Source organism: Trichomonas vaginalis, chromosome III (genome assembly GCF_026262505.1).
Source record: "Trichomonas vaginalis G3 chromosome III, whole genome shotgun sequence".
In the NCBI taxonomy this organism is placed as follows: domain Eukaryota; phylum Parabasalia; order Trichomonadida; family Trichomonadidae; genus Trichomonas; species Trichomonas vaginalis.
The window spans coordinates 1,284,620-1,311,288 of record NC_067205.1 but is presented as its reverse complement, the minus strand read 5'-3'; the positions used below and the strand labels follow the sequence as shown (position 1 = coordinate 1,311,288).

Here is a 26,669-nt window from a genome sequence, read left to right as displayed (position 1 = left end):
AATCCGAGTACAAGCGTAAAAGATACACTAAACTCCTTAAATAACAAATGTATGAATATCGAAGGTCATGTCAGAAACTTTGAAACACATGAACTACCAGCAATGTTAGATAAGAAAGCTGACAAGAACCATACACATAACTCCTTCACTACTGTTAGAGCAGACGACATAATATTGAACTATACCCTCGGTTCAAGTGCACCTTTAGAGAATCCGAGTACAAGCGTAAAAGATACACTAAACAATTTAGATAACAGTTGCAGGAATATCGAAGATCATGCCAGAAACTTTGAAGCATATGAACTACCAACAATGTTAGATAAGAAAGCAGACAAAACAGAGCTTCAAACATTAAAGACTGAAATACTTCAAACATTATATCCTGTTGGTTCTATTTATACGTCAATGAATTCAACAAATCCAGAAACAGTTTTAGGTTTTGGTACGTGGAAGCAGATTGTAGATAAATTCTTATACTGTGCTAGATATTCAAAGCAAACAGGAGGTTCGAAGAAAATTAAAGAAGCAAACCTTCCACCGCACACTCATACAGGAACTACAAACACAACAGGTAGTCATTCACATTCAATAACAAAAAGAGGTTATACAAATCTTGCAGCAGGTTCGGATAGACAGGGAATGAATAGATATGATATTTCAAGTGACCCAGTAGATTCAGGCGCAGGTATTTTCTGTGGAACCGCAGGAAATCATTCACACACTTTCACAACAAATCCAACAGGTTCGGGTGCAGATTACATGCCACCATTTGTGACTATATTCGCATGGTACCGCGTTCAATGAACGCGCTTGAGCCTAGAATAAAATCTTTAACTTTACATAAATGAGCTTGAAAGAAGTATTCGAACAACATCCATGGAGGTCATTTAAGAAATTCAATGAAGCTGCAAAGAGTTGGTGATTTACTAACAGAGCTGAAGTGAAAAGGTTCTTTGACAAAAATGTTGTACATCAAACAAAAATAAACCCTTACGACTACTTTTTACCAATTTACTCCAACACTCCTGACGCATACCAATTTGACACTCTCATTCAAAGCAGAAAAGGAGGACATAAACCATTCCTCATCTTCATTAATGTTAACACTCGTAAAGCATATGCATATCCAATGAAAAATAAAGGAACTCGTGAAGTGTTAAGAGTTTTACAAAAGTTTGTAGCAGAACATAACCCAAGTACTTTAACATCAGACCAAGACAGTGCATACCTCAGCAATGAAATCACAGATTTTCTCATTAAGCATAACATAACTCACTACACTACTGAAGACCATAACCATAACATACTCGGCATCATAAACCGCTTCATAAGAACGCTCAGAGATTTAAACCAAGAGCGAGACTTTACCGAAGAAACAATGAAACACTTTCTCGAAGTATATAATTCCTCAACACATTCTACAACAGGACATACACCAAATTCAATGACACAACAACAAGAAGAAAAGTATATACAAAAGAAACGAAGCCAAACACAAAATATCAGAAATTCAACACAATTTACCCTCATTCCTGCTACAAAAGTTCGTGTAGTTCTTGACGACAAGCCGTTGACAAAGAAACGTTTAAGGTTAAGTAGAAACTATTATATCGTAGACTCTACGCAAGGTAATGGATATCTTATAAAAGCTGCCGACGACTCCATTGCATTTTACCCTCGACATATATTAGTTGAAAGTAGTAATGGCAAACTTGCTGAAACCATTGACGAAGCAAAGCGAGGAGTGGTTATTGAAATACTTGGCTATAACATAAACGATGACACTTATAAAGTAAGATATGCAGGAGGCGTTGAAGATGTTATACCATCTAAGAACTTGAGAGAGTCAAAGCCAACACATCTGGGACCATTAGAGCGGGAGTACTGGAAAGACAAAAATATGCCAGAAAGAATAAGAAAATTCTTCTAAACTTTTTCATTAGATGTAAATCAGACATGAATGAGAACAGTCATGTATTATTAATGTTTTCATAAATTTACACCAAAAATAATGTTTAGGTGAAGAGGTGAGATCTCACCCGTTTTTCACCTGTTTTTTCACCCTCGTGAAAATTCATGAATTTTATATATTAATGTTTTCGTTAAGCCACTTTGTGCCGTCAGTCAGTCAGTTTAGGAAAGACTTTAGAAAGTTGTTGGAAAATAAGTCCTGGGAAGAGTATTATAAGGCATTTTGTGAAGAATATAGCAACAGTCTGAATTCAGACGGTTGCTTTTTATACAAAATTCATGCAGGAAATTCTTGAGTTTTGGTTGAAAGAATACGGTCGAGCCACTTTTGGCTCCACCTCAAAACAAGCATTTTATGAGCTTACTAAGGGCGTTATAAATGAATTCAAAGGTATTTACATACATCCTGACCTCGTTCATTTTGTTGCTGAATTCAGCAAAAATAATGTTTAGGGTAGATGGTTAGATCTAACCTCATTTCTACCCTCATGAATTTTCATGAATTTCCTTAAGACAGAAAAAATAAAGTTAGTTTTATTTTTATTTATTTTTTTATTTTGTATAAAAGATATGATTTCAACAATCGGCACAACAACAATTCAAACAACTACAGCACCAAACTCGTTAGTCATGAATCCTACGTCAATGTTGATAGAGATGAAAAGCTTTATTCCTTCTTCATATACTTTTGAAACAGAAATCCAGAAGATAAAGCAAGAACTTTTAACAAGTAATTTAGACTGTAGTGCGAAAGATGAAACAAATGAAGAATATCTTTATGACATGCAGGACATTATTGACCATTTACCCAAATTCCCTGAAATCCAACAACAAAAACTAACTATTCCTGAATTCGACGAAATTGAAGTCAAAGCAACTGACTCAGTAGAAATTAAGAAATTCATACGTAAAGTAAATTATGAATTCCTTGGTTTTCATTGCAACCATAAAGTTATGGACAAAGATTGCGATATGGTTTATAAGAACATCTCTGACATATATAAATCCGAAGAATTTAAGACATACGATAACTTTGTTACATTAGTTGCAAGATGTGTATGGCAGATAAGAGATAAAGATAGAAGAGGTAAAGTATGGAATGAACAGATAAGACCAGCAGCTTTTGAGTTAAAGAAAACTATTGACGCCTTAGTTGTTCTAGCTGGTTTTATTTCAATGTATAACGCAAAAATGAATCCGCAATGTTCAAAATGTAAAGCAGCAATGAGGAAATATAACTACTCCGTCAAAGAGATAGAACGAATGAGAAACGACTATGCAGACTTAAAGAAAGAAGCAGAAAAGCCAGCAGAAGATAAAATGGATATGTTGACATTTCTTAATAAAAACTATCCAACAGCAGAAGATTTCCTTCTGTCTGACGTCAAGAAGAAATATAAAGAAACCTTCGGCATTGTTAAAACTTTTGATGTACTAAAAGAAGAAATAGAAGCTACGAAATTGTTTAGAATCTCACGAATTCATAACGTTTACCATGTAAAACGGTTATAAATAATGAGGGTAGAAATGAGGGTAGATATCAGGTTAGATCTAACCATCTACCCTAAACATTATTTTTGTCTGAAAAATGACCAAATTTCATGAATTTCATTAGTTAGAAAAATAACGCTAATTTTTTTCTAAGAAAAATTTTTATTTTGTATGTAAAGACAGTAATGTCAAACATTGAGTTTGAAACAGTTAGAAAGATTGACAATGACACCAAAGTGGTTAGAATAGGTGATTTAAACGTAAGATACTGTAAGAAATACAACAAATATTCTTTGTCAGACATTATATCTCCATCTGAAAAGAAAACAAACCACTGGGTTAGAAATGCTTCAACTCAGAAAATTTTGACAAGAAATCCTGAGCTTATGATATCGGTAAGATTCTATGGAACTACAGCATATCTCATTGACAAAAGTCTTATACCAATAGTTTTGTTATGGTTAGACCCAGTTGTTGGATATAACTTCATAACTTATGGTTCATTCGATACGGAACGTTGCAGTGAAGGCTTACTTTACATCGTTCAGAAACCGAAGGACTTCAATACAAAGAGATATAAGATAGGAAGAACATATAATATAACTCAAAGATATGACAGTACAGTCAATAGAGTCAAGGTTGTGTTTGTTAATGATATGAGAGCTGCTGAAACAGAACTGCTTGAAGTTTTTGAGAAAATGTATGGTGCTCCCACGAAAGGTAAAGAAACGTTTGAAGTAGATGAGATAGATAAAGCTATAAAATTATTTGACGAAGTTGCTGAAAAATACATGTAAAGCGTTTATTTTTGGTCTTTTGTGAAAGTCAGAAAATAACGCTAATTTTTTTCTAACAATTTTTTTTATTTTGTATGTAAAGACAGTAATGTCAACATCAGAGAACACAACAATTGCTATCGTTCATGAAGCTATAAATGAAGAATACGAGTACATACAGTATAACAAACAGTTACGTCTCATTCGTTCAGTCAAAGATGACATGTACCAAATGCAAAGTATAATGAATGCTCTTCGTTCTACAAAGCAAGCATATCATTGGTTTGAAAACCAACAGACAAAAGAACTTTTAGAAGAATTTCCTCATATGATTGCTTCCCTCGGAAAACCGGGGAAGAGATTCCGTACGAAAATCGCAAGAATTTGGCTCCTGGTTTGAAAGGTTATTATGTTCATAGACTTTTAGTAAATGCTGTAGCAATGTGGGCTTCACCTCGTTATGCTTGTTATATTTTCATGATGTTAGATGAACTATATAAAGCAGAACGTGGAGAGATGGAAAAGAAACTTCAAGCAAAAGATGAAGTCATTGAATCCAAAGACAAAAGCATACAGAAAAGAATACCGCGTTCAGTACCAAAAGGAAAGGAAAAGAGTTATAAGTATATGATATATACTGAAGAGATGGAAAATGAAGAAGATAAAGATATGGTTATGTTGCATTTAGTCAGAAGAAACAACAAGAGCTTTTATGACTTAGCTAAAATATATAAATCTGACAGAAACTGGTTCTATCGTGAAAACTTACCGATTTCAATGACACCGAATGAGCAAATAAAGGAAATTGTCAAAAATACTCTTCCTCAAACACACTATGACATCAAAGGTTGCACAATACTTACATTCAAAGAAGACTTAACATTACTGAAGGAAAAAATAACAGAATATTTCGATAACTTCAAAGAGGAAGAATAAAAAAATCTATGCTAATTTTATTTTTTTATAAAATTTTATCTCATATGAAAGAACATGAATTTAGAATATTCGGAACTCATGACAGAAGAAGAGAACGAACAACATGTAAAAGATTATGCAAAATTTCTGAAGACATACAAAGCATTTAAACAATATCTAAATGCTTCTAAAGATTATGCAAATTTCTGAAGGTATATAAAGCTTATGAAAAAGCGTATGAAAAGTTTATACATTGGGGAATTGTTGTAAAATATCGATATGAAGACTAACCAAAAATAAATGAAACAGAGGAGGAGGAAGAAATAACTTTGCATGACCTCCTTTCGGGACCAGTTCAAACATTCTTAAATAAAGGAATAAATTTCATTTTTCAGCATTATTTTTGCATTTTGACACGAAGTGAAGATTTGCACTTCGTCAAAATGTGATGTCATGTTGTCTCATTTTTTCAGAGAAGTTAATTAACCGAGTGACACCTTCAGTTCTTCAAAAATAAATTTCATTTTTCAGCATTATTTTTGCATTTTGACACGAAGTGAAGATTTGCACTTCGTCAAAATGTGATGTCATGTTGTCTCATTTTTTCAGAGAAGTTAATTAACCGAGTGACACCTTCAGTTCTTCAAAAATAAATTTCATTTTTCAGCATTATTTTTGCATTTTGACACGAAGTGAAGATTTGCACTTCGTCAAAATGTGATGTCATGTTGTCTCATTTTTTCAGAGAAGTTAATTAACCGAGTGACACCTTCAGTTCTTCAAAAATAAATTTCATTTTTCAGCATTATTTTTGCATTTTGACACGAAGTGAAGATTTGCACTTCGTCAAAATGTGATGTCATGTTGTCTCATTTTTTCAGAGAAGTTAATTAACCGAGTGACACATGGTGACGTAGTGACACCTTCAGTTCTTCAAAAATAAATTTTCTTATAAAGCTTCAGGGTCTATTTCTTCAACCATTTCACTTCCTTCGGCAATGTCAATAGAAGCTTCTTCAACCTTTGGTAAGAATTTCTGTATAACATCTTTGTTCGTTATTGTCTTCAGAGATGAAGGATAATATTTCACATTTGTTTCACCCTTCTTATATTCTTTCTGTTCGGAAAGATTTAAAGCAATACTGAAGAAGTCAATGTTAGAGTTCTTTATGACAGTATAATGAGTATCTTTGACATTCACGAAGAAACTCTTTTGTTTCAAAACTACTGCTAACTCTTGTGAAGTATAACGTTTGCGGTCAATGACGATAGCTAATGGTCTGACATACTGACCAAACTTAGATTCTTTCACAAACTTCTTGTTAAAGATAACATTAACATTTGAAGCATTATTGAACTCATTCTTGATGGCAGTAGCGAGAGCATTGTATGAAAAGAACTTGCAATCTTGCATGTGTTTCATTAAAATAAAAATATTAAATTATTTTGAAAAATAACTTAAAAAAATCTAATCTAATTTTTTCAAAAAATATTTTTTTATTTCCTACTAAAGATGTATCGGAAGTTGTCTAAGTTAGAACACTCGGAAATAAAACAACTTCTTACAGAAGCTAATATAGATGTTGCAAAACATTACGCAACAAACAAAAAAGCACTCGCTGACATCCTCAATGACTACAATGGTGCAATAAGTTATGATAGAATTCATGAGTTCATAAAGCCGCAACGCGGCGAGGACGAAGTCCATGCAAGAGCATTTCCTTTAAATGACATTGCTATTGACTTATATCATAGACGTTCAGTACCTCATGAAGTAAGAAGAGAAATGTTTGACATAACAAATGCGAACGTTGGTGAAACAAGAAGAAGAGACGACACACTGAAACAACAGAGAAGAGAGATGTTCAAGAGCGCTATAGAACAAGTTCGCAAAGCTAACGATGTCATTCGTTCCATTGACGACAAACCAAAAGAAGGTGAGAGATGGTTAAAGAAAGATGAAGAGAATAGGAAGAGAAATGTGAAGTCAGGCAATAGACTCATTGACTTTAACATCGAAGCTTTAGATGAACCAAACAGAGACTACTTACACAAACATTTCGGTAAGGTTTTCATGAGACTCTTAGAGAAGATTAAAATAAACTCCCAACAAAGATGGATGGTATGTTATAAACTTGGTGGAAAGTATGAATGTTCTACGTTAAACCTCAATAATATTGGAACATTACTACATCAGCTCTTGAAGGAGAACTTTATATCAGAGATAGAAGCAAATGCTGCAGGTATTGTTGAAATGCACTATGACTTCTTCTTGACAAACATAAAGAATCTTACTGAAATAAAGATGTATGATTTAACAGAATATGAAGGCTTAACAATGTCAGATGTAAAGAAAGGCAAACCAAAAAAGAGACCATATAGAGATGAAAGCACACTGACAAATGACCAGAAAGCCATTTTGGAAGCTCTTAAGCAAACAGGAAACCCAGCACTTATAGAAAGCTTTTGGAAAGATAATGGTGAAAAGAAGTTTTATAAGAAGAGAAGCGGTCAGTTCTGGAAGTATCTTTGCACATTACCAAATAAACCAAGAGAATTTATTTCACGCTGTATTCAAGGTGGAAGATGTATGCTGTCAGATAACATGAAACAAAAGAGCGAAAAGAAACTCATTGCTGATTTCGACGCTGTTTCATTATATCCATCAGCTATAGCAAGACTTTATACTTTAGAAGGTATTCCAAAGGTTATGAAGAAAGAAATGTTAAGCACAGAGTATCTCATGAGACATTTATTCGATGACGACCAAAAGGAACCCATTGGTGAAAAGTTTATGTCTGGCTTCTTTGTTCTCATTAAGATAACAGAGATTGGAATACATAGACACTTTCCTTTAATAGTTTGCGACCCTGAACTAAATCCAGAACTTAACGTTCCCAGAAGTTCAAACACTTGCTGTCTCATGTATGTTGACCATATAACATTACAAGACCTTATAAAATATCAAGGTATCAAATGTGAAGTGTTGCAAGGATATTACTACGATGGAAACAGAGATATTAGAATAAGAGATGAAGTAAAGAAGTTGTTTGAGTTAAGGTTAAAGTATAAGAAAGAAGGAAATCCTTTGCAAGAAAATATAAAGCTCATTCTGAACAGTATTTATGGCAAAACTATTCTATCTCCTATTGAGTCAAAAATAACCATAGTAAATGACAAAGATGCTATAAGATATGCCATCAGAAACTACAACCATATAGTGAAGTTCGAAGGTTTGGATGGTTCAGATAAAACTATTTTCAAGCTAACGAAAAGCATTTGCAGACACTTTAACTTCTGTCCACTTGGTGTTAACATTCTGTCTATGTCGAAGAGAATAATGTGTGAAGTATTCTGTACTGCTGAAGATATGGGACTTCAAATATTTTACCAGGACTGTGATAGCATGCATATTTTCAATGAAGACATACCAAAGCTTGCAACAGAGTTTAAGAAGAGATACGGTCGCGAACTTATAGGAAAGAACCTTGGTCATTTTCATTCTGACTTCGCAGAAATAACACCTGGAAAACAAAGTTTAGCATACAAGTCAATATTTTGTGGAAAGAAGACTTACATAGACTTACTCACGAATGATTTAAATGAAGTTGCATTTCATGCACGTTGTAAAGGTGTAAAACAAGACGTTCTTGCTTTAACAGCTAATGAAATGTTTCCTGAAGCTATACAATGCTATTACAATGAAGATAAGAACATTCACATACCTGTTGGAACATATGACAAAGACTCTGAGTTCAGTTTAATGAAACTTTACAAAGCACTTTATGACGGTCAAGAGATTGGATTTGACTTATGTAAGTCTTCTAGTCCTTGCTTTGCTGAAAAGTTTAACTTCTCAATAACGACTAAAACAAGCTTTATTCGTAAGTTGAAGTTCTGAGGTCATTCGTGATAAAAATAATGAGGTCATATATTTTTGTCAGCAGTGAGACCATTCATGATAAAAATAAGCCGCTAGCGGCAAGGGCGAAGCCCATGTGGTCATTTACAATACTGCGATGGTAGAGTTTAAGAGTTGTGCTTCAATGTAGAGACAGTCCTTATGGTCTGGAGGTAAGAACACTGGGCAGTTATGGTCATGAGTGGAGAACATGTCTACCCAAAACTCACGATTGAAGCCAGTTAATTTATAGTATTTAGGATTTGGCAGTGGTGTAGTTCTTGTATGACCAATGAACTCATTTTCAACTCCCTTACTTAAGTTTGAATATAATATAGCTTGCTTTCTATCCCAAATGCCAGGTGTTACAATCTTTGAAAATTCATTTTTCCTCGGAAGCATTGCATCATAATTGAAAACATTTTTGAAATCATCACTTGGTTCAGAGATTTGAAATCTTATACGTAATGGATTTTCTTTCTTTTTAGCGACTTCATTGAATGGTGAGAATACAACAAACTGACAGTCATGTGTTCCATCTTCATTTTCATTAAATTCATAATGAAAGTCTATAAGTTGTGGCTGACTACCTTCTTCTTTCAGTTGTGCAAGAAACTCACGTAAAGGCTGTAAAGTTGGTACTTCAATGTTGAACTTTTTCTCGAACATCTCATTAAATGAAATCATACATTGCAACAATGTTGTATCGTCTTTAAAGTATTTGTATATGTGAATGTTTTGGGCGCTAAAAGACTGTTCGTCATTTTCTATCTCGACTTGAAGTATAAAGTCAACCTTTCTGAAAGCACGTGTTATATACATATTTGTTATGCCAATGTACTTCTCTTCATTTATGTTCACAATCCAGTCTGTTGGAAACTTAAACGTTACTCTGTTCCCCTTTATTTTGACGTCAGGGTTTTCACTACTGAACGCAACAGATAAAGGTATTTGTCTATACATTTAGTTCCGATAAAAATAAACCATTTACTCTTTCTTTGCTTCAGCTTCTTCTCTAGCTTTCTTCGCCAGCAAACGTGGGTTCTTTTGTCTTCCAGCAGCTAATGCAGCAAGTTGTTTTTCACTAAGTTTTCTCTTTGGTCTCTCTGGCTTTTGTTCTTGTTTTTGTTCCTTCAGTTCGGATAAAATTTGCTCACGAATTTCTTTCTTCAATGCTTCAACATCTATGACCCCTTGGGTCTTGTCCGTAGGGCTTGTCTGAGTCATTTGACTGCAGATAAAAAACAAAATTAAAACTTTAACCGATGTAAAATAAGCTTGTCAAAATCAGAGCGAGAGTCTATTATATTAAATGACGCAAGAGGAATACAACATCCTTTCTATTACGTAAGTCAGAGTAAAGATGGTAAAATATATGTAAGAAAAAGAAAGGTTCCATTAGCGAATGCAGAAAGCGACAACATTAAGGTGCATGACAAGGGTGAAGTCCACGAAGCCCATATAAAACCTTCTGTTCAAACTGAGCCACCAATAGAACCAGAAGAAAAGAAGCCAGATGTACTTTCAATAACGAACCAAGAGCTTATTGCAAAGTTCGTGAATTTCATTGAAAAACAAACCGAGTCAAAGAACCCTGACCCGCCAGTGAAAGAAGTTGAGACAAAAGAGAATGTACAGTTCATTGAAAATGTCAAGAAACAACTTCCACCACGAATGCCAAGAAGAAGAGTGAGAATAATGAAGTAAATAGATATTTTTATCTGAAGTAAATACATGCAGAACGAACAGTTAAACGAATTTACTCCAGCAGAGCATATTCATCAGATTCGCTCATATTTCGATATCATAGACAATGCAGTTCAAATTGGTGACACTAATAGAAAATATTCTGACGCAAAGATTCCATCACAACCTGGAACTGCTAAAGATAACACATGGGTAACATTCAATCTCTCACCTCCTGGTGAAAATATGTTGGACCTTTACAATACATTCATTACGTATAAAATGGAAGGTCAATTTATTGTAGATAAAGAAATTGGTTCAGGTTCCAATAAAACAAACCCACCAGGATTTTGGATTGGTTTCGATGACGTTCTATGCAGTTGCTGGATATCAAATCCTTGCAAATGGTCGTATCGTATATTCTCAAGACAACGCAAGAGAAGAAGCATATATAACTTCAAACTCACAAACTACCGAACAAATAAAGAAAGTAGATGTTTTCTCAAAGACTCGACATGAAGATGTATGGAGTCATTCGGGAACATGCAGAACAGGACAAATTGTTAGTGGTCCAATTACAGCAGGAAAATCATTTGATTTTAAGCTTCGTTTAAGAATTCCTGTTAGAAGATTCCTTCCATTAGAAGCTATTCGATTTATTCCAGCTTTTGCAGGAAACATTCAGCTTAAAGTAAAGTTCAGTAGCGACGCCTTACAATGCACATCTATATCTGTAAATGATATCATTGCTTTCAATCCAACTCTTAAAGTTGCATTTGCTTCAGATTCAAATCCACCGACAAATAAATTTGTTCCATGGAATGAACCATTCACTATGATAACGAAGGCAGTAGAAGCTAGTGGAACAGTTACTATTACAACTGTAACCCAGCAACTATTTCGAACAAAGATGGATTTTAATGAATGTTTCATTCATCCAAAGTCATTCTCTTTAGACCCTAACATTTATACAGAACTTGTAGAACATTATACAAACGAGGCTTTATGTTTTCCTGTTAAAGTTATGGATTGGATTCCTATGGACGTTCATTCTCAAAGAATACAGATAGTTCAAGTGCAACATTTACAGCAGCTTATACGCCTATTAATGTTAAAAGTATTTGGGCACTATTTAGAAAGAAAGACAACTATTATGTTAATTTTGAGAACCCTAAGTTTAAATATCTTCAGCTTTCCATGGGAGCTTATGGAAATATACCTGCAGAACCAGAAAAATCATATGGACCTGTATTTTATGAAATGGTTGCGAACGCTTGCAATACAAACAATGATATGATAGGATTTAATGAAGATGTTATGAGGTCATTGGTGGATGATGGTAGTGTGGAACATAAATGGGATAGCTATGACAACACACATTTCTTATGTGGTTTTCCAACAGAAGTGGACTTTTGCTTCCAGCAAGGTCAAACATCTACTGCTCCAATAACATACAAATTGTCTGTTAAAGGACCTATTGAACTAGCAACTGAAAATGTACCTAAGCCACTTATTGGATTTATGAGGGATTGTTGCTTTGCCATTCAGGTGCGTGCTAATGGCATCCCCATAATAAGATTAGATGACTATAACTTAGCTGCGGACGACAGTGAGGAATAAAGGATGAACGTTTATTTTAAAGCTTATAAATGAGTTCTTCATCAAGCTCTCGTGAACCTTCACCATCTATGAAACAAACTTTACCAAACGATTATGGAGCACCTATTGAATATTTCTTATGAGCTGCACAATGGCAAAGAGCAGTCTCACCAAGGTTAGGTGTTCCACCAGCTCCTGTCAAAAATAGCATTTGGTCAAGTCCTTATATAAGATATGGTCTCCCACTAGGTTTGCTAGCTACAGCAGGAGCAGTTATGATGTTGAAAAGAAATAAAGCAAATGTTGTAAATAATACTGAAGTAGCTGAAGTTAAACAAACTCCGACACCTTCACAAGCAAAACCTTCAATGACTCCTGAACCTATGGAAGTACAAACTCCTGTTCAAAAGTCAACTCCTAAACCGACTCCAACATTTAAACCAGAACCTACTCCTCAAATAAATCGTAAAACTCCTGCGTTTCCTTACTGAAAAAATAACGTTATTTTTATTTAATATTAAAATTTTTATTTGATTGAAATGACAAATAAAGTCACTGAAGCAATGAAACAAAAGTTTTTGGTAGAATACATTAAATCAGGAACTATTCCAGAAGGTTTTTACATTCATACTATGAAGGATGGTAGAGTTCAGTTTAGAAAGATAAAGCAACCATTAGATAAAGAAGGAATTTTGAGAAAGATTAAACTTCATGAGGACAACATTGCTAAACTTAGGAAGAAGCTAGAAGAGTTGGAGAAAGGAAGAGAGTTATAAAGCAATGAATTCAACAGGGTGAAAAAACAGGTGAAAAAAGAGGTGAGATCTCACCACTTCACCTAAATTTATTTTTGTGCTATGTTTTCATACGTGTGAGGGTGGTGATATCATTAATTTTTAAAATTATTTTTTATTTTATTTTTATATAAATGACAGAACAAAAGCAACTCATTCGAATTCCACAGTATAACAAACATACATTTAAACATTTATTCTTCCTTCCTGAGCATAACATGTTCTTTCAAATACATCCGAGACCAGTTGACTTTTCATTGACTGTGTATAAAGATAGAAATAGTTATATCATTAAACCATACGATGATGAAGGTAAGTTATGTAAATTGTACGTTAAGAAGTTAGAGAAAGTTTATGGCTTCAAGTATGACTACAATAGGGTTAACACTGATGATGAAGATATTGAGGAAAATTTATGAGAACATTAGTGAAGTCGTTAGTGAGAACGATAGTGAGAACGTTTATTTTTTACATTAGTAAGTTTGTTAGTGAAGTGGTTGGCGGCTTTGTAAAGTGTCAAATTCACAAGTATTGGGTAAGGTGGAACGCAGTGCCGCCGTACCCAAGACTTGTATACTAACTAATTTACCTAATTGGTATTTCCAATCAGATTGAAGAAGGTAAAATGACATGGGAAGAAGCTTGCACCCATGTTCCCATCGCCCCAACCCTTCAATCAAATGATTTCAAATATTTAGATGTTTCAAAATCTTTTTTACAAAATCAATTTAGCTTACAGAATATCCCATTGCCTAAAGGCAAGAAAGGTCGTAGGGTCAATCCCTACGACCAAATCAAAGCTCTTGCTGTGATACATGACCACTGGACCTTTCCCTGTGGTCAAACAAAACAATGGAAACGTTTGAAATTACAACAAATTGATGTATCTTATAGAGAAGTACGCAGATACTTCAAAGAAAATCATTTCACCAAGACGCGATTAGAGCATGCCGGGCCAGAAACAGCAGTAAGATATTGGGCGCTTTCACCCAATCTTATCTGGCACGCAGATGTTCATTATTTTAGGGGTGTTCGTGGCCAGTATATATTATGGCATAATCGACGATTTTAGCCGCAAAGTCCTAGCGTGTATACAAATACCAGATATGCTGGCAGCGACGACAGCGAACGTTGCGGCTTCCGCCTTCATTGAATTTGGCGCCCCTTATTGTTTCTGGACCGACAACGGTTCAGAAAATAGGGGCGCCTTTCAAGATCTACTTGATCTTTGGGGCGTCCAATGGCGGCATACAGACTCTCATTCTCCCTACCAAAATGGGAAGATTGAGAGATTCTGGCCGACATTGGAGCGCTGCCAAAGCATTCAGGCTATTCCTGCCTTTATTTGGGAGTACAATAATAACACACCGCATGAAGATCTCCCAATTAATCCATTAACTGGAACAAATTACACGCCAAATCAAATGTATCAGCTGAAACCGAAATACACAAATGCAGATACAGAAAGGTTGTGGCAAATATGGGATACAGATACAGGCATGACCGCTGTTGACACATTCACAGCGTAATAATAAACATAATTTTTAATTTCATTTTTAACAAGTTTTTTAAATGTATGTAATGAATAATTCATTAGAATATGATAATGCACATTGTAACAGAATAGAACAATCACCAAATTTTTTTGAAATTATAAAATAAAAGTAAAAAGTATAAAGTAATCTAACCAAAAAAGATATTTAAAAGAATTTTGGAAAAAACAGAATAAGGATAATGATATTATTTTAGATACACAATCGATGCACTGAAGAATAATCCGGTAAAATGATGATATAAAATTAGATTATTTTACAAGTAGCTAAAAGAATAAAACTATAATATAAAATAAATGAAGTTTAATGAAACAATAAAGGTTAAATAAATAATAAAGATTTTTATTTTATATCAGTATTGAGAAGAAGTAACAGCTGACACTTGGTAGACAACTTCTTTATGTCTAGAAAATTCTATCTTGCCTTTTATTTTTTTCTCGCTGTGAAACGTATTCGGTCTTTTTTTTAAAAATTAATTTTTTGTTAGAGATAAGAGCTGACACTTGGTAGACAACTTCTTTATGTCTAGAAAATTCTATCTTGCCTTTTATTTTTTTCTCGCTGTGAAACGTATTCGGTCTTTTTTTTAAAAATTAATTTTTTGTTAGAGATAAGAGCTGACACTTGGTAGACAACTTCTTTATGTCTAGAAAATTCTATCTTGCCTTTTATTTTTTTCTCGCTGTGAAACGTATTCGGTCTTTTTTTTAAAAATTAATTTTTTGTTAGAGATAAGAGCTAAAACTTTGCAGACAACTCCCCCATGTCTAGCAAATTTAACATTCGTCTCCCATTTTTATATATTTGGTTTAGAATGTTCGAAAATGCGTAATATGGTCATGAATATTAATTGAAAAGAACCTTGAATTAATTCAATCTGATCTCACAAAATATTTTAAATTACAAACTTTGTAGTTTGAATAGATAATTAGTATTAAACTCAAATAACTAGTTTATTTTTGAATAAAAATTATTTGAATTTTTTCAATTTTGTGAATTTTCCTTCAAAAATCAAGTTTAAATATCTTATTTGCCATATAATTATAAATACAATGAAACATATTCGAAATTGAAAAGAATGACTTTTTCTGTTCTTTCAATCATTCAATTTGAATTTTGCAATATTGGATTTCTCATTAAATAGCTATTAAAAACAACAAGCAATTTAACTTACATTCAAATTTATTTGTGTTATATTCAATCTTCTCAAAACTTATAATTTTCGGCTATAGCATGATTATATGCTATATAATATAATAAACCTATAATAGTATCATTCTTTCAATTATTTGAAGAGAAAACCGAAAATATTATTCTCAAAACCAAATTTCGGCTAAAATTACTCTACTCATATAACCTAACTAATGTGTTCAAATGTTTTTTCGATTAAATTTTCTTCATAATTTTTGAAAGTGAGATTCAAATCAATTTCTGATATGTTCTCAATAATTTCTGAACTTGCATTCATTTATAATTGTTTGGGTCTCATTTTCTTGATGGAATCTAACACTCCGCTTTCATGCCAAAAATATATTGTTCACCTTTTCTGTCCTGGCCAATGGATCATTAAAGTCAAAGTTTTAGAAACAGCTACCTCCAAAGACATTCATAAATTCCTTAAAGATAAATCAGTTCGATTCTTATACAATGGAATTCTTCTTGACAAGCATCACACATTCAAGTTTTATGGAATTAAGAACTCTGACATCATTGTCGTCATCCCGTCAGAGATCGATATCTACACCTTACCACAAAACTATCGAGAATTTGCAAATAATGAAGACTTATTCAAAGACCGTGTTCTTGCAATCGTCGATTCAAACATGAGTAATGAACTTATCAGGCTTCGTGATTTGCAACTAAACAAGTTCAAAACAAGGCCCAATGCATATCGAAAGCTTATTTCTGCTTATGAGGAGCAAAATATCCAAGAAGAAATGCCCCTCGTCCCTCAAAATGTCAATATTCCATTCTCATCCAAGAAACCCACAGCTGCGCCATTACCAGCATTTTGGGCAACAGGCAGTACTATCAAGCCACAGCCCAATTCCTATAATCCTTTCCTTCCAAACCCAGTTAAGAGTGAACAAATTCCAATCCGCGATTAACCATGTATTTATATATATTTACCATGTAATTACCGTATGTTTGTATATTACTTGTGTATTGATTAAATATATTTACCATGATGTTTCAAAATTCAACTTTTTTTTCTCAAAATTTTTCACCTCTCAAAATAGGAAAATTGACAAAAATATGTTATCACAGATTTCATTTTGCATGTAGATTAAAGAGTGCTAACAATTCTAAATAATATTGTTAGTTATCGAGAAGTTTTGATAACCTACGGTCTTTATTTACGAAAAATGTTGTCTGTCATTGGATTACGCTCTACAAAACTGCCGTATTTATGTATCTAATCAATAATCTGTATAGAAAGCATAGATATATCGTTTGAGGAATCTTGATCCAAAATCATTCGCATGTCTTTAGTTCTGATAACGCAAAAAAAATTAATTATCTATGTATACTTAGAAGAATTTTTATGTTTATTCATATTAATTGGAGAGATTTTGCCCGTAATCCGTGCGAGTAATGTAATAATTGTTTTATTTGTAACTAACCATCTTCCATGCATCGGTACAATATTGGTTTTGCACTAATAAGTTCGAATTAACAAGATTGCTGTTTATTCATTGTCAAAATTTGCTACGGTTCCTGATAATATAGGGGAGAAAAAAAATTATTCGAGGGGGTGTAAATAATTCGTTTTTTAAAATGATTGGTGAAAAATTGCCTCCTCTTTCACCAAATGCACCACCAAAACCATCAAATTCTAGTGATATTTTCGTAATTGCACAACTTCGTGGTGAAATGATGAAAGTTCAACAATCAATTCAAAGATTATCATCTGATTATGCCCAATTAGACACTATAATTCCAGAAAATATAGCTCAAACAATCAACCAACTTGAAAGTAACTGCAATATTCTCGATACTAAAGTTACATCGGAAACATCAAGAGATTGGATTTCCGAATTAAACGAATTGGAGAAGAATATCAACGCAATTAGTTCCAAATATTCTAAATTTAACAACAAGACTAATAAAAATATACATTCTCAACAATTTGCTAAATCCTGTACAACATTTGAAATGGAATTAAACAAAACTAATGAAGAATTCCTGAATAAACTTGAGCGTGATATAATGAACCAGATTGCTCAACTCAAAGGTGAAATTCCACAAGAAACTAAAGAGGAAGAAGAAGATCCTCTAAAATTAACTGCAATGATGGTCGAAGTACAAGAAAAGACATCAAAAGAAAGAATTTTCATCGAAAAGCGTACTGATCCAGAACTAACAGCACGCGTAAGGAGGCATGTTGACCGTGTAAATATGATCGAAGATTTAATTAAGTACAATATGAATAATTACACACCAGCACAGTCCCAACCTGTTGCAGATATTAAGAAGAAGAATGAAGAAATTGAAGCGATTCTCGCAGATGTCCGTGAAAAAGTTAATAATCTTACAAATGAAAACATTGAAACCCAGAAACCAAAAGATGCAGAAGCCAAGCCTGTTGAAGAACCTGTTCAAACTCTAACTCGTGATGAGATGTTAAAGTTTTCCGCATCAATCAACACTTCAATACAAGGAATTTCTTTAGAAAGTCAACAATTGGCTGAAACGATCCTCAAACAGTCGGAAAGCATTGTTGACCAGATAGACCAATCCGGAAAGAAGCTCCATACTGTTGCTCTTGAAGCTGAGAAGTCTCTGAAGAGAGCTGAAGGAATTTCGGAACATGTTGAAATTATTTCATCGGTTAGCATAGCTGAGCAGCCTGAAGTCACAGAGGAAGATGTTAAGAAGGCCGCAAAGACTGCAAATAATAAGGTCCAGAAAGTAATTAAAGATGTTGACCAGAGATTGAAAATTATTAATGATAGAATTAATAAAGTCAAGGCTGCTGCGGTAAAGGATCAGATTCCAACTGTTAATGAAACATAATCACTTAATAATTGTTTATTGTTTTTTGTTTTTCTATTAAAATTATGTATAAATATCTTAAAATATCATTTATTTTTTCATATTCATATGTAATATGCTTTTGTAACCTTGACAAATATAATCCTTTGTTGTACAATGTATATTTTTGATTTCAAAATGAGATCAAAATCGATTGATAAATAATTTTTCAAATAACTCTATAAATTTGACTATTTAAAATATAGATTTTAACATGTTAAAGTAAAACTATAATAAAAAACACAATATAAAATTATTGTTCAGATTTGACTGTTTTTTCTTCCGCCTTCTCTTCTTCTACTTGTTTTTCTGGTTCTTGTTTTGGTTCATCACTTTGTTTCTCTTGTTTTGAAGTATTTTCTTCAATTTGTTTTTCTTTTTCTTGCTTTGGTTCTTCTGTTTGTTTTTCTTGCTTCGAAGTATTTTCTTCTACTTGTTTTTCTGGTTCATCAGTTTGTTTCTCTTGTTTTGAAGTATTTTCTTCGATTTGTTTTTCTTTTTCTTGTTTTTGTTCTTCAATTTGCTTTTCTGGTTCAGATTTATTGTCTTCAGTTGGTTTAGCTGGTTCTTTCTTTGGTTCTTCTTTCTTAATTTCGGATTCATTTTTATTTTCTGGATTTTGTTGTTTTCCTTGCTCATTTGGTGCATGTGGTTTTGGTGGTCTATGTTTCTTAACGACATGCTTCTGTTTCTGAGCAGAAGTTTGAGATTGTGGTGGTTGCGCAGTTTGTGGTATAATTGGTGGAGCCATATAAGGATATCCCGGAGGAGGAACAGGAATAAAGTATCCTGGTGGCGGAGCTTGGCCATTTGGTGGTGGTGGATAAGGATATGGTATAAAAGCAACGTTTTGTGGCATAGAACCTGGTATTCCTGGTTGTGGGTATGGATATGGTGCTGGAATTGGAATCATTCCAGGAGGAACCATCGGAAGTGCGTACGGGTGTAATTGCATAATTGGCTGGCTTGCCGGTTGTTTTATTGCATTGGGATCAATCGTCTGTGGTGGGTAGTTAGGGTAATATAGGTAATTCTGTGGAAAACCTGCAATTCTTGGGTCAATATTTTGTGGATTTGGCGCAGCCTGAGAATTGGTTTGTCGAGGATGATTTGGATTTGGATTTTGTGCTGGTTGCTCCTTTTCTGTTGGAGATTTATGTTTTTCTGTTTTATGATGAGGAGAATTTTGTTGATTTTGAGTTGGATTTTGTTTATTTTGTGGGTTTTGTGTTGTTCTTGCCAACCGAACAAGCAGTTTCCCAACAGGAGCTGTAAACGGGCATTCTCCATTTTCTGAAATGTGAACACGAACAATGGCGTCGGCAATGTGCAGTCCTGTTCGTGGGGATATCATTGGATAAGTATCTGTTACAACGGCATTTTTAGGAAACCAAACTAATGGGAGTGTCACACGTCCAACTTCTTCAGATCGATAAACTTTTTGAAGTATTATGCTAATCGCTGAATTGTTTTGATTCTCGTATAAAAAATTCCATGTAATATTGCTTGTTAATTCATGACTTCCTTTAAATCTCGCAGATGAGCCATCTTCACGAGGTAATAAGTTGGCATATACTTGGAATTGTCCATCTTCATTTGATGGTTCCTTTAAATTAAATATTTTTTCAACCTGAACAAAAGCAACTTTCATTTTTTTTTTACAAACTTGATCTTCTTTCTCGATGAATGAAATTTATCAAATTGAGAAATGGCTTTTGCTTTGTACCACGCTATTAATTGACCAGAATATCTAATAAAAGCTATTCCCTTAATCTTCTGTAATGGAGATAATCAAGATGATTTCTGATTCATTACGAAGAATTCCAGGAAGATGAATAAGTTTGAAAATACTTTGGAAATATGTTATACATTTGAGAGTTTTGTAATTGTTACTCGTTGAAAGAACATGATTCGATTGTGGAAGATTTGAATTTATTTTTACAAACTCGTTTATAAGTATTTCCTTACACAAAAAAAATAGTTTTCAGTTATGACAGATAGAAAGTGTAAAGAAAGAAAACACAAATATTTTATTAAATCAAAAAAAATAACAAATATATAAAGTCAATTTTCTTCATTATTATATGCCCTTACGACGTGTGCAGCCTGCATTAGAACTGCAGCTGAAGTTGCCTTTGCGTACTCGAGTTGGCCGGATAATCCGTCCATTGGAGAGAATGTGTTGATAAACCAAAATGTCTCTTCAACGTTGACCAAATCGCAACCGACCAAAGTGGCCATGAAAATTCCAAAAATGGAATCAAACGAATGAACATCATCTTTTTTGTTTCCTGAGTAACTGGATGCGTAATCTCTAACAAGAGATAATGCCTCATGTATTGATCCAAGCATATCAAGTGGAGAACAAAAGAATGGCAAAGATGTCAAAATTAATCCAGCTTTGTTAAGAATTGGATTAGTTGTAATGAAGTTTCTTATATCTGTTCCTTGAGGGAATAATTCTTGTGGAGCTCCAATGGTCTCAAATGTTGCTAATTGAGCAGAATTTCTAAATGTAGGTTCGAATGACTTATTAAAGAAACTTGGGTTCTCTACGACGCATTTATTGAATATTGCTTTGAAGAAAATAATTGAAAATATGGCTGTATCAACAGATTCTGTAATTTGGAAACCTCTTACTAATTTATGCATTGTTGCAATAACATTTAGGGTGAACTGTGATTCCTTTGTCATGTTATCTGGGTGTGTGAGGTTGATTATGTCAGGAGCGTATTCAAATTTAGGACTAAAAATCAAATATTCAAAATATTCTTGTAACGGATGTGATTTAATGAACATTGCATTCCTATCAAAACTTTGTGACATACCAAATATGATTTGATGTATAACAACTGAATCATTTGGACTCATATTGATTTGGGATTCCTGATGAGTAATTTTAGTAACAAGTGTGGTATCTAATTTAATTAACTTTGTGCATTTTGGACTTTCGCTTAATGATTGGTTATATAATCCTTCGTTTTCAACATCTACATCTAATTTTGAAGTTTCTTTCAAAAAATCCTGTAATTTCGTTAATAATTCATCGAGAAATTGTATGGATCGTGTTAAATGCTTTGACTGAAGTCGAAATACTTTCCATTGAATGTAAAAATGTTGACGAGCAAGGAAAGAAGTGATACCAGGCTTCTGTTGAGACATGGATGGTATCACTGGCATTTGTGGATGTGATGGAATTAATATGTAATGATAAAAATGTGTTAAATTTCCAAGTAATTGAAATAAAACTTCACGTTTCTCAGCTCTATCACCGTCATCTGTTCTAATATTAACGTGTACATATGGTGAGAAGCGTGGCCATTGGCTTAGCCATTGATCAAAAGCATTTTTTTCTTCAGTCATCCCAATAATTTATTTTTATTCCGCTGATTTGCTATCGGCATGAATTAGATAATTAAATGTTGTAATCATCAGAACCTTTTGTATAGAGTAATATTTTAAGAGTTGAATGATGGATTATTAAATCTGGCGATAAATTGTAATGCAATTCATGCAGATAGATCATTATTCCAAGCGGATATTATTTGAATGATGGAGTGGTGTAATGTCGATTGTAGAACAATCGTGAAATAAGATAGTATTACAATTTTCAAAAAATATTTCGGAAAGTTATATATGTTAAAGGTAGGATTATGCTAACGCAAACCATGATGGAAAGAAACGAGCAAGAAATAGGTGAAAGACAGTCAATAGAAATAAGAGGAAATTTTTTCACATTTGCTTTCGTTTTACTGATCGAAGAGTAACACATTTGGATGGTTAATTATGAATAATGAGTAATTAAAAAGAATATTCGATACTTGGTTCGAAATATCAAATACCCTTAAATATTGATTTTAATAAGGTGAGAGGGACTAATTCATGTAGAATTAACGAAAGGATAAAGTCAAAACGAAAATACGCCGCTAAAAATAAACAAAAGAATAAGATAGTCATTTCACCTAAATTGAGAGATCGCATAAAAATATTTGTTGAAATGTGGTTTTAATTTAGTTAGAAAGAATCAAAAATATTACAAAATAAAAATTTCTCTCTTCGTAATTGAAAAAATTGCAAATAAAAAAATTGCATAATTATAGAAATACATAAAGGATGAAATAATATATTATTTCAGAGCCTTGAAATATTAAAAAAACCGTTTGATTCAAATATAAAAGCAAAAATAATTTGCATGGATCTAGATAATAGTATTAACATTAATGTATGGACGGTTCATTGCTAACTATATTTTTGAAAAGAGTTATCAAATATTGAAATTTTTTGGTAGATACTGTACATAAATATGATACAATGAGTCACTATTTTATATTTATTGTTAAGAATATATAGCTTTACCGAGATCAGTAAAGGGTGATCCTTCAATTTTTCAATATTTAATAAAATTGAAATCATTATTTGGTCAAATCATTAGCGATTTGATATAAATCTCCAATATCTAGTAAGTTAGAAATCTGATAACATTTTTCTGAAAATAATTTTCTGTAAGTATTTTTCTGAATATTAAATACCGTTCTGAAAGGAATTTTAAATAATATGAACTTATATGTCATAATAATAACATAAAAATCTACAATTTTTGACATTTTCAATAAAGAAAAATATCAGTTAGGATGTTTTTCTAATGATTTGATGATTTGATAACCGGATAATAATAGCATATCAATATTCTTCACAGGAACATAAGTCTCATGGTGATTATTACAAGCAAAACAGAAAATCAAATATGAATTTCGTAACACAATTACCTTTTGACCGAAATAACTCAATATATTTTTAAACTAATCAACATATTATTTATTACAGGATTTTATTCCATTAAGAAATTCAAGAAATTATTTTTTCGAAATCAAAAATATGTAAATTCAGAAACAATTTGCTCCAACAGCTGCATCTTTTAAAGTCCATACAAACTTCATCTGTTACGTGATTAATATATTTTTTTGAAAAATATCTCAAAAACAGGCACAAGGAACAATCAAATCAATGTGTGTATTCAATGGACAATAATTTGATTATAATTTTCCTTTTTAATATTTTTTTTTCCTGATTTTTTTCTCAAAATATCATATTATATCAAAAAATCATATTTGTGACCAAAAATTTAAATTAGCTAATCGATACAGATACCATATAATTATTCTAGATATTCATAAGTTAAATTTCGATATATTTTTCCCAAAACAATTTTTTTGTCAGAGTTATTACGATAAAAGATGATTTACATACATACAAGAATATGGTTTCTTCGATTGTTAAGCGGAAGCAATATTCTACATGTTCCAACGATATAAGGAATAATTCGATGGCATTTATCAAAAGAATATTGGTTGCATCAATGCCAGTTCAATAAATGGGATAAATTTGATGGATCGATATCAGTTTTGGTTACATGTTTCTCATTATTTTCTGATTTTTTTTCTGGTGATGAAACATGAGAGGATGTGCCTTCATATATAAATGGTTTATCTGGTTTGATCTGATGTAGATGAGGGAATACGGTTTCCCAATTCTCCGAAAACCAGCATAGAAGGGCATTGCGATTTCTTTTGGCCAATCTATCGACCTTTAACCCGAATTGATGAGATATGTGAAGTGCAAACTCGAGTAACGGAGATATTGTTACATGCATTCCAAAAATTTTGTCAATATATGCGGAAACAAAATCCATCTTAACTCCGTTCTTCTTTATCCGCTCTAAGATCATTTCATGATCCCTCCGATTTTGCTCTGAGGTTAACTTGGTTTTCCTCAATCTACGGCTCTTGACAATATCATTCACGGTATCATTATCCATCTTTTCTGAATTTTATGCCTACCATTCAAAATCATTAGAATTTGTTCAGAATTAAATTAACAAGTTCTCAAAAAAAAATTTTAAGAATCATAAAAGTGTTTCTTTGAATAACTATTAATAAGATCAAAAAATAATGAAAGTATTCAATTTATCCAATAACTGGGAAATTTGTTTAATATCAGGGTTTCGTTTTGCGAAAAAAACGTACAATACGCAATTTCGCTAAAAAAACATTTAGCTAGCAATTTCGACCTTTGACTCCACTCAAGACGTCACTTTTTTAATTTTGCGGTATCATATTTTTGGAAAATCTTTATGAATATTATATAAAAAGTCTCTTTAATATCTATATTTCATATTTTTATCGATTTTTAAAGTTTTTGCGAAAAGTATTCAATTATTTTTGCTATTTGGTCGGGTAAATGTTAGATTTGCGACATTTTCTGATATGATATTCAGATTCTACGTTGATAATAATGCTTATAGAACCCTCTTGCTATTGTGTCAAAATTGCGAAACCGATAGCAAAAATATCTCGCAATATCAAAATTGAGATATTGAGTGAATTATGCATTATAGAGATTAAAAATCTGATTTGTGAAAACATCTCATCAGTTTCTAGCTAATTCAAAATCTTTACTATCTTATTCGATTAAAATGAAAAGGGAATAGTTTCATTATGCTTTAAATGACAGCCTTATAATATAATCATAGTTTTCGCTCAATATGCAGCATTTTTTTTTCGAAATCTATGGTCAATATCCTAAATACTGATTGCTTTGCATTCATATCTCTTACATTTTCTATACCCACATCACTATTCATTGCTATTCCTATCTTTTTCATTTTTGTTTGTTTCTCATAATTTCTCAAAAAACATGATAACTTGATATTTGTAAATATCATACTTTATAACGTAAATAAGAACTTGACCTATTAAGAAAAGCAGTAATGAAAAGAAAATCTGAAATTCATAAAAATTACAAGTTTCTGATGACAATTAGCTTAATTAAACCAGGTACAAGATTATATAATTGTATTTTCTATCCAATTATCCATATAATATCTTATCCAGAAAAAATAACTTGATCAATACCAAATGATTTTTTAACTAGTAAATAAAGTATTTTCTTTACACACACATTGTATATCATAGTTTTTTTTTGGTTTCGCAAAACATCCAAAAACAAATATGCTATAAAAGTGACAATTTTAGCAAAACGAAACCCTTATTTAATATATTTATCATAGACTAAAAATAATTATGTAGAAAATTTTTAAATATAATGGTCAATTCAAAATAATTTTAGATTAGTTTTGTATATTTTCAATATATAATAAAATCTGTTTTATTTATTGCTCAGTTCCAAACCCCTCCTCAAATTTGTTATAGACCGAAAATAGATTTTTTCGGTTTTCTCTTCAAATAATTGAAACAATGATACTATTATAGGTTTATTATATTATATAGCATATAATCATGCTATAGCCGAAAATTATAAGTTTTGAGAAGATTGAATATAACACAAATAAATTTGAATGTAAGTTAAATTGCTTGTTGTTTTTAATAGCTATTTAATGAGAAATCCAATATTGCAAAATTCAAATTGAACGATTGAAAGAACAGAAAAAGTCATTCTTTTCAATTTCGAATATGTTTCATTGTATTTATAATTATATTTTTATTCAAAAATAAACTAGTTATTTGAGTTTATTACTAATTATCTATTCAAACTACAAAGTTTGTAATTTAAAATATTTTGTGAGATCAGATTGAATTAATTCAAGGTTCTTTTCAATTAATATTAATGACCATATTACGCATTTTCGAACATTCTAAACCAAATATATAAAAATGGGAGACGAATGTTAAATTTGCTAGACATGGGGGAGTTGTCTGCAAAGTTTTAGCTCTTATCTCTAACAAAAAATTAATTTTTAAAAAAAAGACCGAATACGTTTCACAGCGAGAAAAAAATAAAAGGCAAGATAGAATTTTCTAGACATAAAGAAGTTGTCTACCAAGTGTCAGCTGTTACTTCTTCTCAATACTCATATAAAATAAAAATCTTTATTATTTATTTAACCTTTATTGTTTCATTAAACTTCATTTATTTTATATTATAGTTTTAT

The 26,669-nt window shown here is 32.3% G+C and overlaps 15 protein-coding genes and 3 pseudogenes across 18 annotated transcripts, besides 3 other annotated features; 13 read left to right on the top strand and 5 right to left on the bottom strand.

Annotated features, from left to right (window-relative positions):
* Positions 1 to 13,646: part of a mobile genetic element that runs on past the window's edge.
* On the top strand, positions 313 to 804 carry TVAGG3_0619560 (phage tail repeat-like family; the record flags this gene model as incomplete). Its single annotated transcript, XM_051240311.1, has 1 exon — positions 313 to 804. The coding sequence occupies one exon, from the start codon at positions 313 to 315 to the stop codon at positions 802 to 804; it is 492 nt and encodes a 163-aa protein (XP_051086898.1).
* Positions 1,379 to 1,930, top strand: TVAGG3_0619550 (integrase core domain containing protein family; the record flags this gene model as incomplete). Its single annotated transcript, XM_051240310.1, has 1 exon — positions 1,379 to 1,930. One exon carries the CDS (start codon positions 1,379 to 1,381, stop codon positions 1,928 to 1,930), a length of 552 nt encoding a protein of 183 aa, XP_051086897.1.
* On the top strand, positions 2,755 to 3,483 carry TVAGG3_0619540 (organellar and viral DNA polymerase type B; the record flags this gene model as incomplete). Its single annotated transcript, XM_051240309.1, has 1 exon — positions 2,755 to 3,483. The coding sequence occupies one exon, from the start codon at positions 2,755 to 2,757 to the stop codon at positions 3,481 to 3,483; it is 729 nt and encodes a 242-aa protein (XP_051086896.1).
* TVAGG3_0619530 (organellar and viral DNA polymerase type B) lies at positions 3,648 to 4,186 on the top strand (the record flags this gene model as incomplete). Its single annotated transcript, XM_051240308.1, has 1 exon — positions 3,648 to 4,186. A coding segment is annotated over one exon (539 nt), but the record flags the coding sequence as incomplete, so codon positions are not given.
* TVAGG3_0619520 lies at positions 4,483 to 5,174 on the top strand (annotated as a pseudogene). Its single transcript has one exon. A coding segment is annotated over exon 1 (692 nt).
* On the top strand, positions 7,228 to 9,054 carry TVAGG3_0619510 (organellar and viral DNA polymerase type B; the record flags this gene model as incomplete). The annotated part of the gene is made up of 1 exon (XM_001306483.1): positions 7,228 to 9,054. One exon carries the CDS (start codon positions 7,228 to 7,230, stop codon positions 9,052 to 9,054), a length of 1,827 nt encoding a protein of 608 aa, XP_001306484.1.
* TVAGG3_0619500 (uncharacterized protein) lies at positions 9,160 to 10,017 on the bottom strand (the record flags this gene model as incomplete). Its single annotated transcript, XM_001306482.1, has 1 exon — positions 9,160 to 10,017. The coding sequence occupies one exon, from the start codon at positions 10,015 to 10,017 to the stop codon at positions 9,160 to 9,162; it is 858 nt and encodes a 285-aa protein (XP_001306483.1).
* On the bottom strand, positions 10,042 to 10,281 carry TVAGG3_0619490 (uncharacterized protein; the record flags this gene model as incomplete). The annotated part of the gene is made up of 1 exon (XM_001306481.1): positions 10,042 to 10,281. One exon carries the CDS (start codon positions 10,279 to 10,281, stop codon positions 10,042 to 10,044), a length of 240 nt encoding a protein of 79 aa, XP_001306482.1.
* On the top strand, positions 10,309 to 10,761 carry TVAGG3_0619480 (uncharacterized protein; the record flags this gene model as incomplete). Its single annotated transcript, XM_051240307.1, has 1 exon — positions 10,309 to 10,761. A coding segment is annotated over one exon (453 nt), but the record flags the coding sequence as incomplete, so codon positions are not given.
* TVAGG3_0619470 lies at positions 10,789 to 12,360 on the top strand (annotated as a pseudogene). The gene has a single exon. A coding segment is annotated over exon 1 (1,572 nt).
* TVAGG3_0619460 (uncharacterized protein) lies at positions 12,618 to 12,830 on the top strand (the record flags this gene model as incomplete). The annotated part of the gene is made up of 1 exon (XM_001306480.1): positions 12,618 to 12,830. The coding sequence occupies one exon, from the start codon at positions 12,618 to 12,620 to the stop codon at positions 12,828 to 12,830; it is 213 nt and encodes a 70-aa protein (XP_001306481.1).
* On the top strand, positions 12,879 to 13,115 carry TVAGG3_0619450 (uncharacterized protein; the record flags this gene model as incomplete). The annotated part of the gene is made up of 1 exon (XM_001306479.1): positions 12,879 to 13,115. The coding sequence occupies one exon, from the start codon at positions 12,879 to 12,881 to the stop codon at positions 13,113 to 13,115; it is 237 nt and encodes a 78-aa protein (XP_001306480.1).
* A 112-nt stretch (positions 13,647 to 13,758) lies between the features above and the next one.
* Positions 13,759 to 14,662, top strand: TVAGG3_0619430 (annotated as a pseudogene). Its single transcript has one exon. A coding segment is annotated over exon 1 (904 nt).
* A 258-nt stretch (positions 14,663 to 14,920) lies between these two features.
* Positions 14,921 to 14,949: a mobile genetic element.
* A 227-nt stretch (positions 14,950 to 15,176) lies between these two features.
* Positions 15,177 to 15,994: a mobile genetic element.
* Positions 15,995 to 16,029: 35 nt separating this feature from the next.
* On the top strand, positions 16,030 to 16,911 carry TVAGG3_0619400 (ubiquitin-like family; the record flags this gene model as incomplete). Its single annotated transcript, XM_001306478.2, has 1 exon — positions 16,123 to 16,794. The coding sequence occupies one exon, from the start codon at positions 16,123 to 16,125 to the stop codon at positions 16,792 to 16,794; it is 672 nt and encodes a 223-aa protein (XP_001306479.1).
* Positions 16,912 to 16,995: 84 nt separating this feature from the next.
* TVAGG3_0619390 (uncharacterized protein) lies at positions 16,996 to 18,707 on the top strand (the record flags this gene model as incomplete). The annotated part of the gene is made up of 1 exon (XM_001306477.1): positions 17,465 to 18,703. The coding sequence occupies one exon, from the start codon at positions 17,465 to 17,467 to the stop codon at positions 18,701 to 18,703; it is 1,239 nt and encodes a 412-aa protein (XP_001306478.1).
* A 73-nt stretch (positions 18,708 to 18,780) lies between these two features.
* TVAGG3_0619380 (uncharacterized protein) lies at positions 18,781 to 20,602 on the bottom strand (the record flags this gene model as incomplete). The annotated part of the gene is made up of 1 exon (XM_001306476.1): positions 18,975 to 20,372. One exon carries the CDS (start codon positions 20,370 to 20,372, stop codon positions 18,975 to 18,977), a length of 1,398 nt encoding a protein of 465 aa, XP_001306477.1.
* Positions 20,603 to 20,720: 118 nt separating this feature from the next.
* On the bottom strand, positions 20,721 to 22,108 carry TVAGG3_0619370 (VPS9 domain family; the record flags this gene model as incomplete). The annotated part of the gene is made up of 1 exon (XM_001306475.1): positions 20,786 to 22,084. The coding sequence occupies one exon, from the start codon at positions 22,082 to 22,084 to the stop codon at positions 20,786 to 20,788; it is 1,299 nt and encodes a 432-aa protein (XP_001306476.1).
* Positions 22,109 to 24,074: 1,966 nt separating this feature from the next.
* TVAGG3_0619360 (uncharacterized protein) lies at positions 24,075 to 24,536 on the bottom strand (the record flags this gene model as incomplete). The annotated part of the gene is made up of 1 exon (XM_001306474.1): positions 24,075 to 24,536. One exon carries the CDS (start codon positions 24,534 to 24,536, stop codon positions 24,075 to 24,077), a length of 462 nt encoding a protein of 153 aa, XP_001306475.1.
* Positions 24,537 to 26,669: the final 2,133 nt, after the last annotated feature.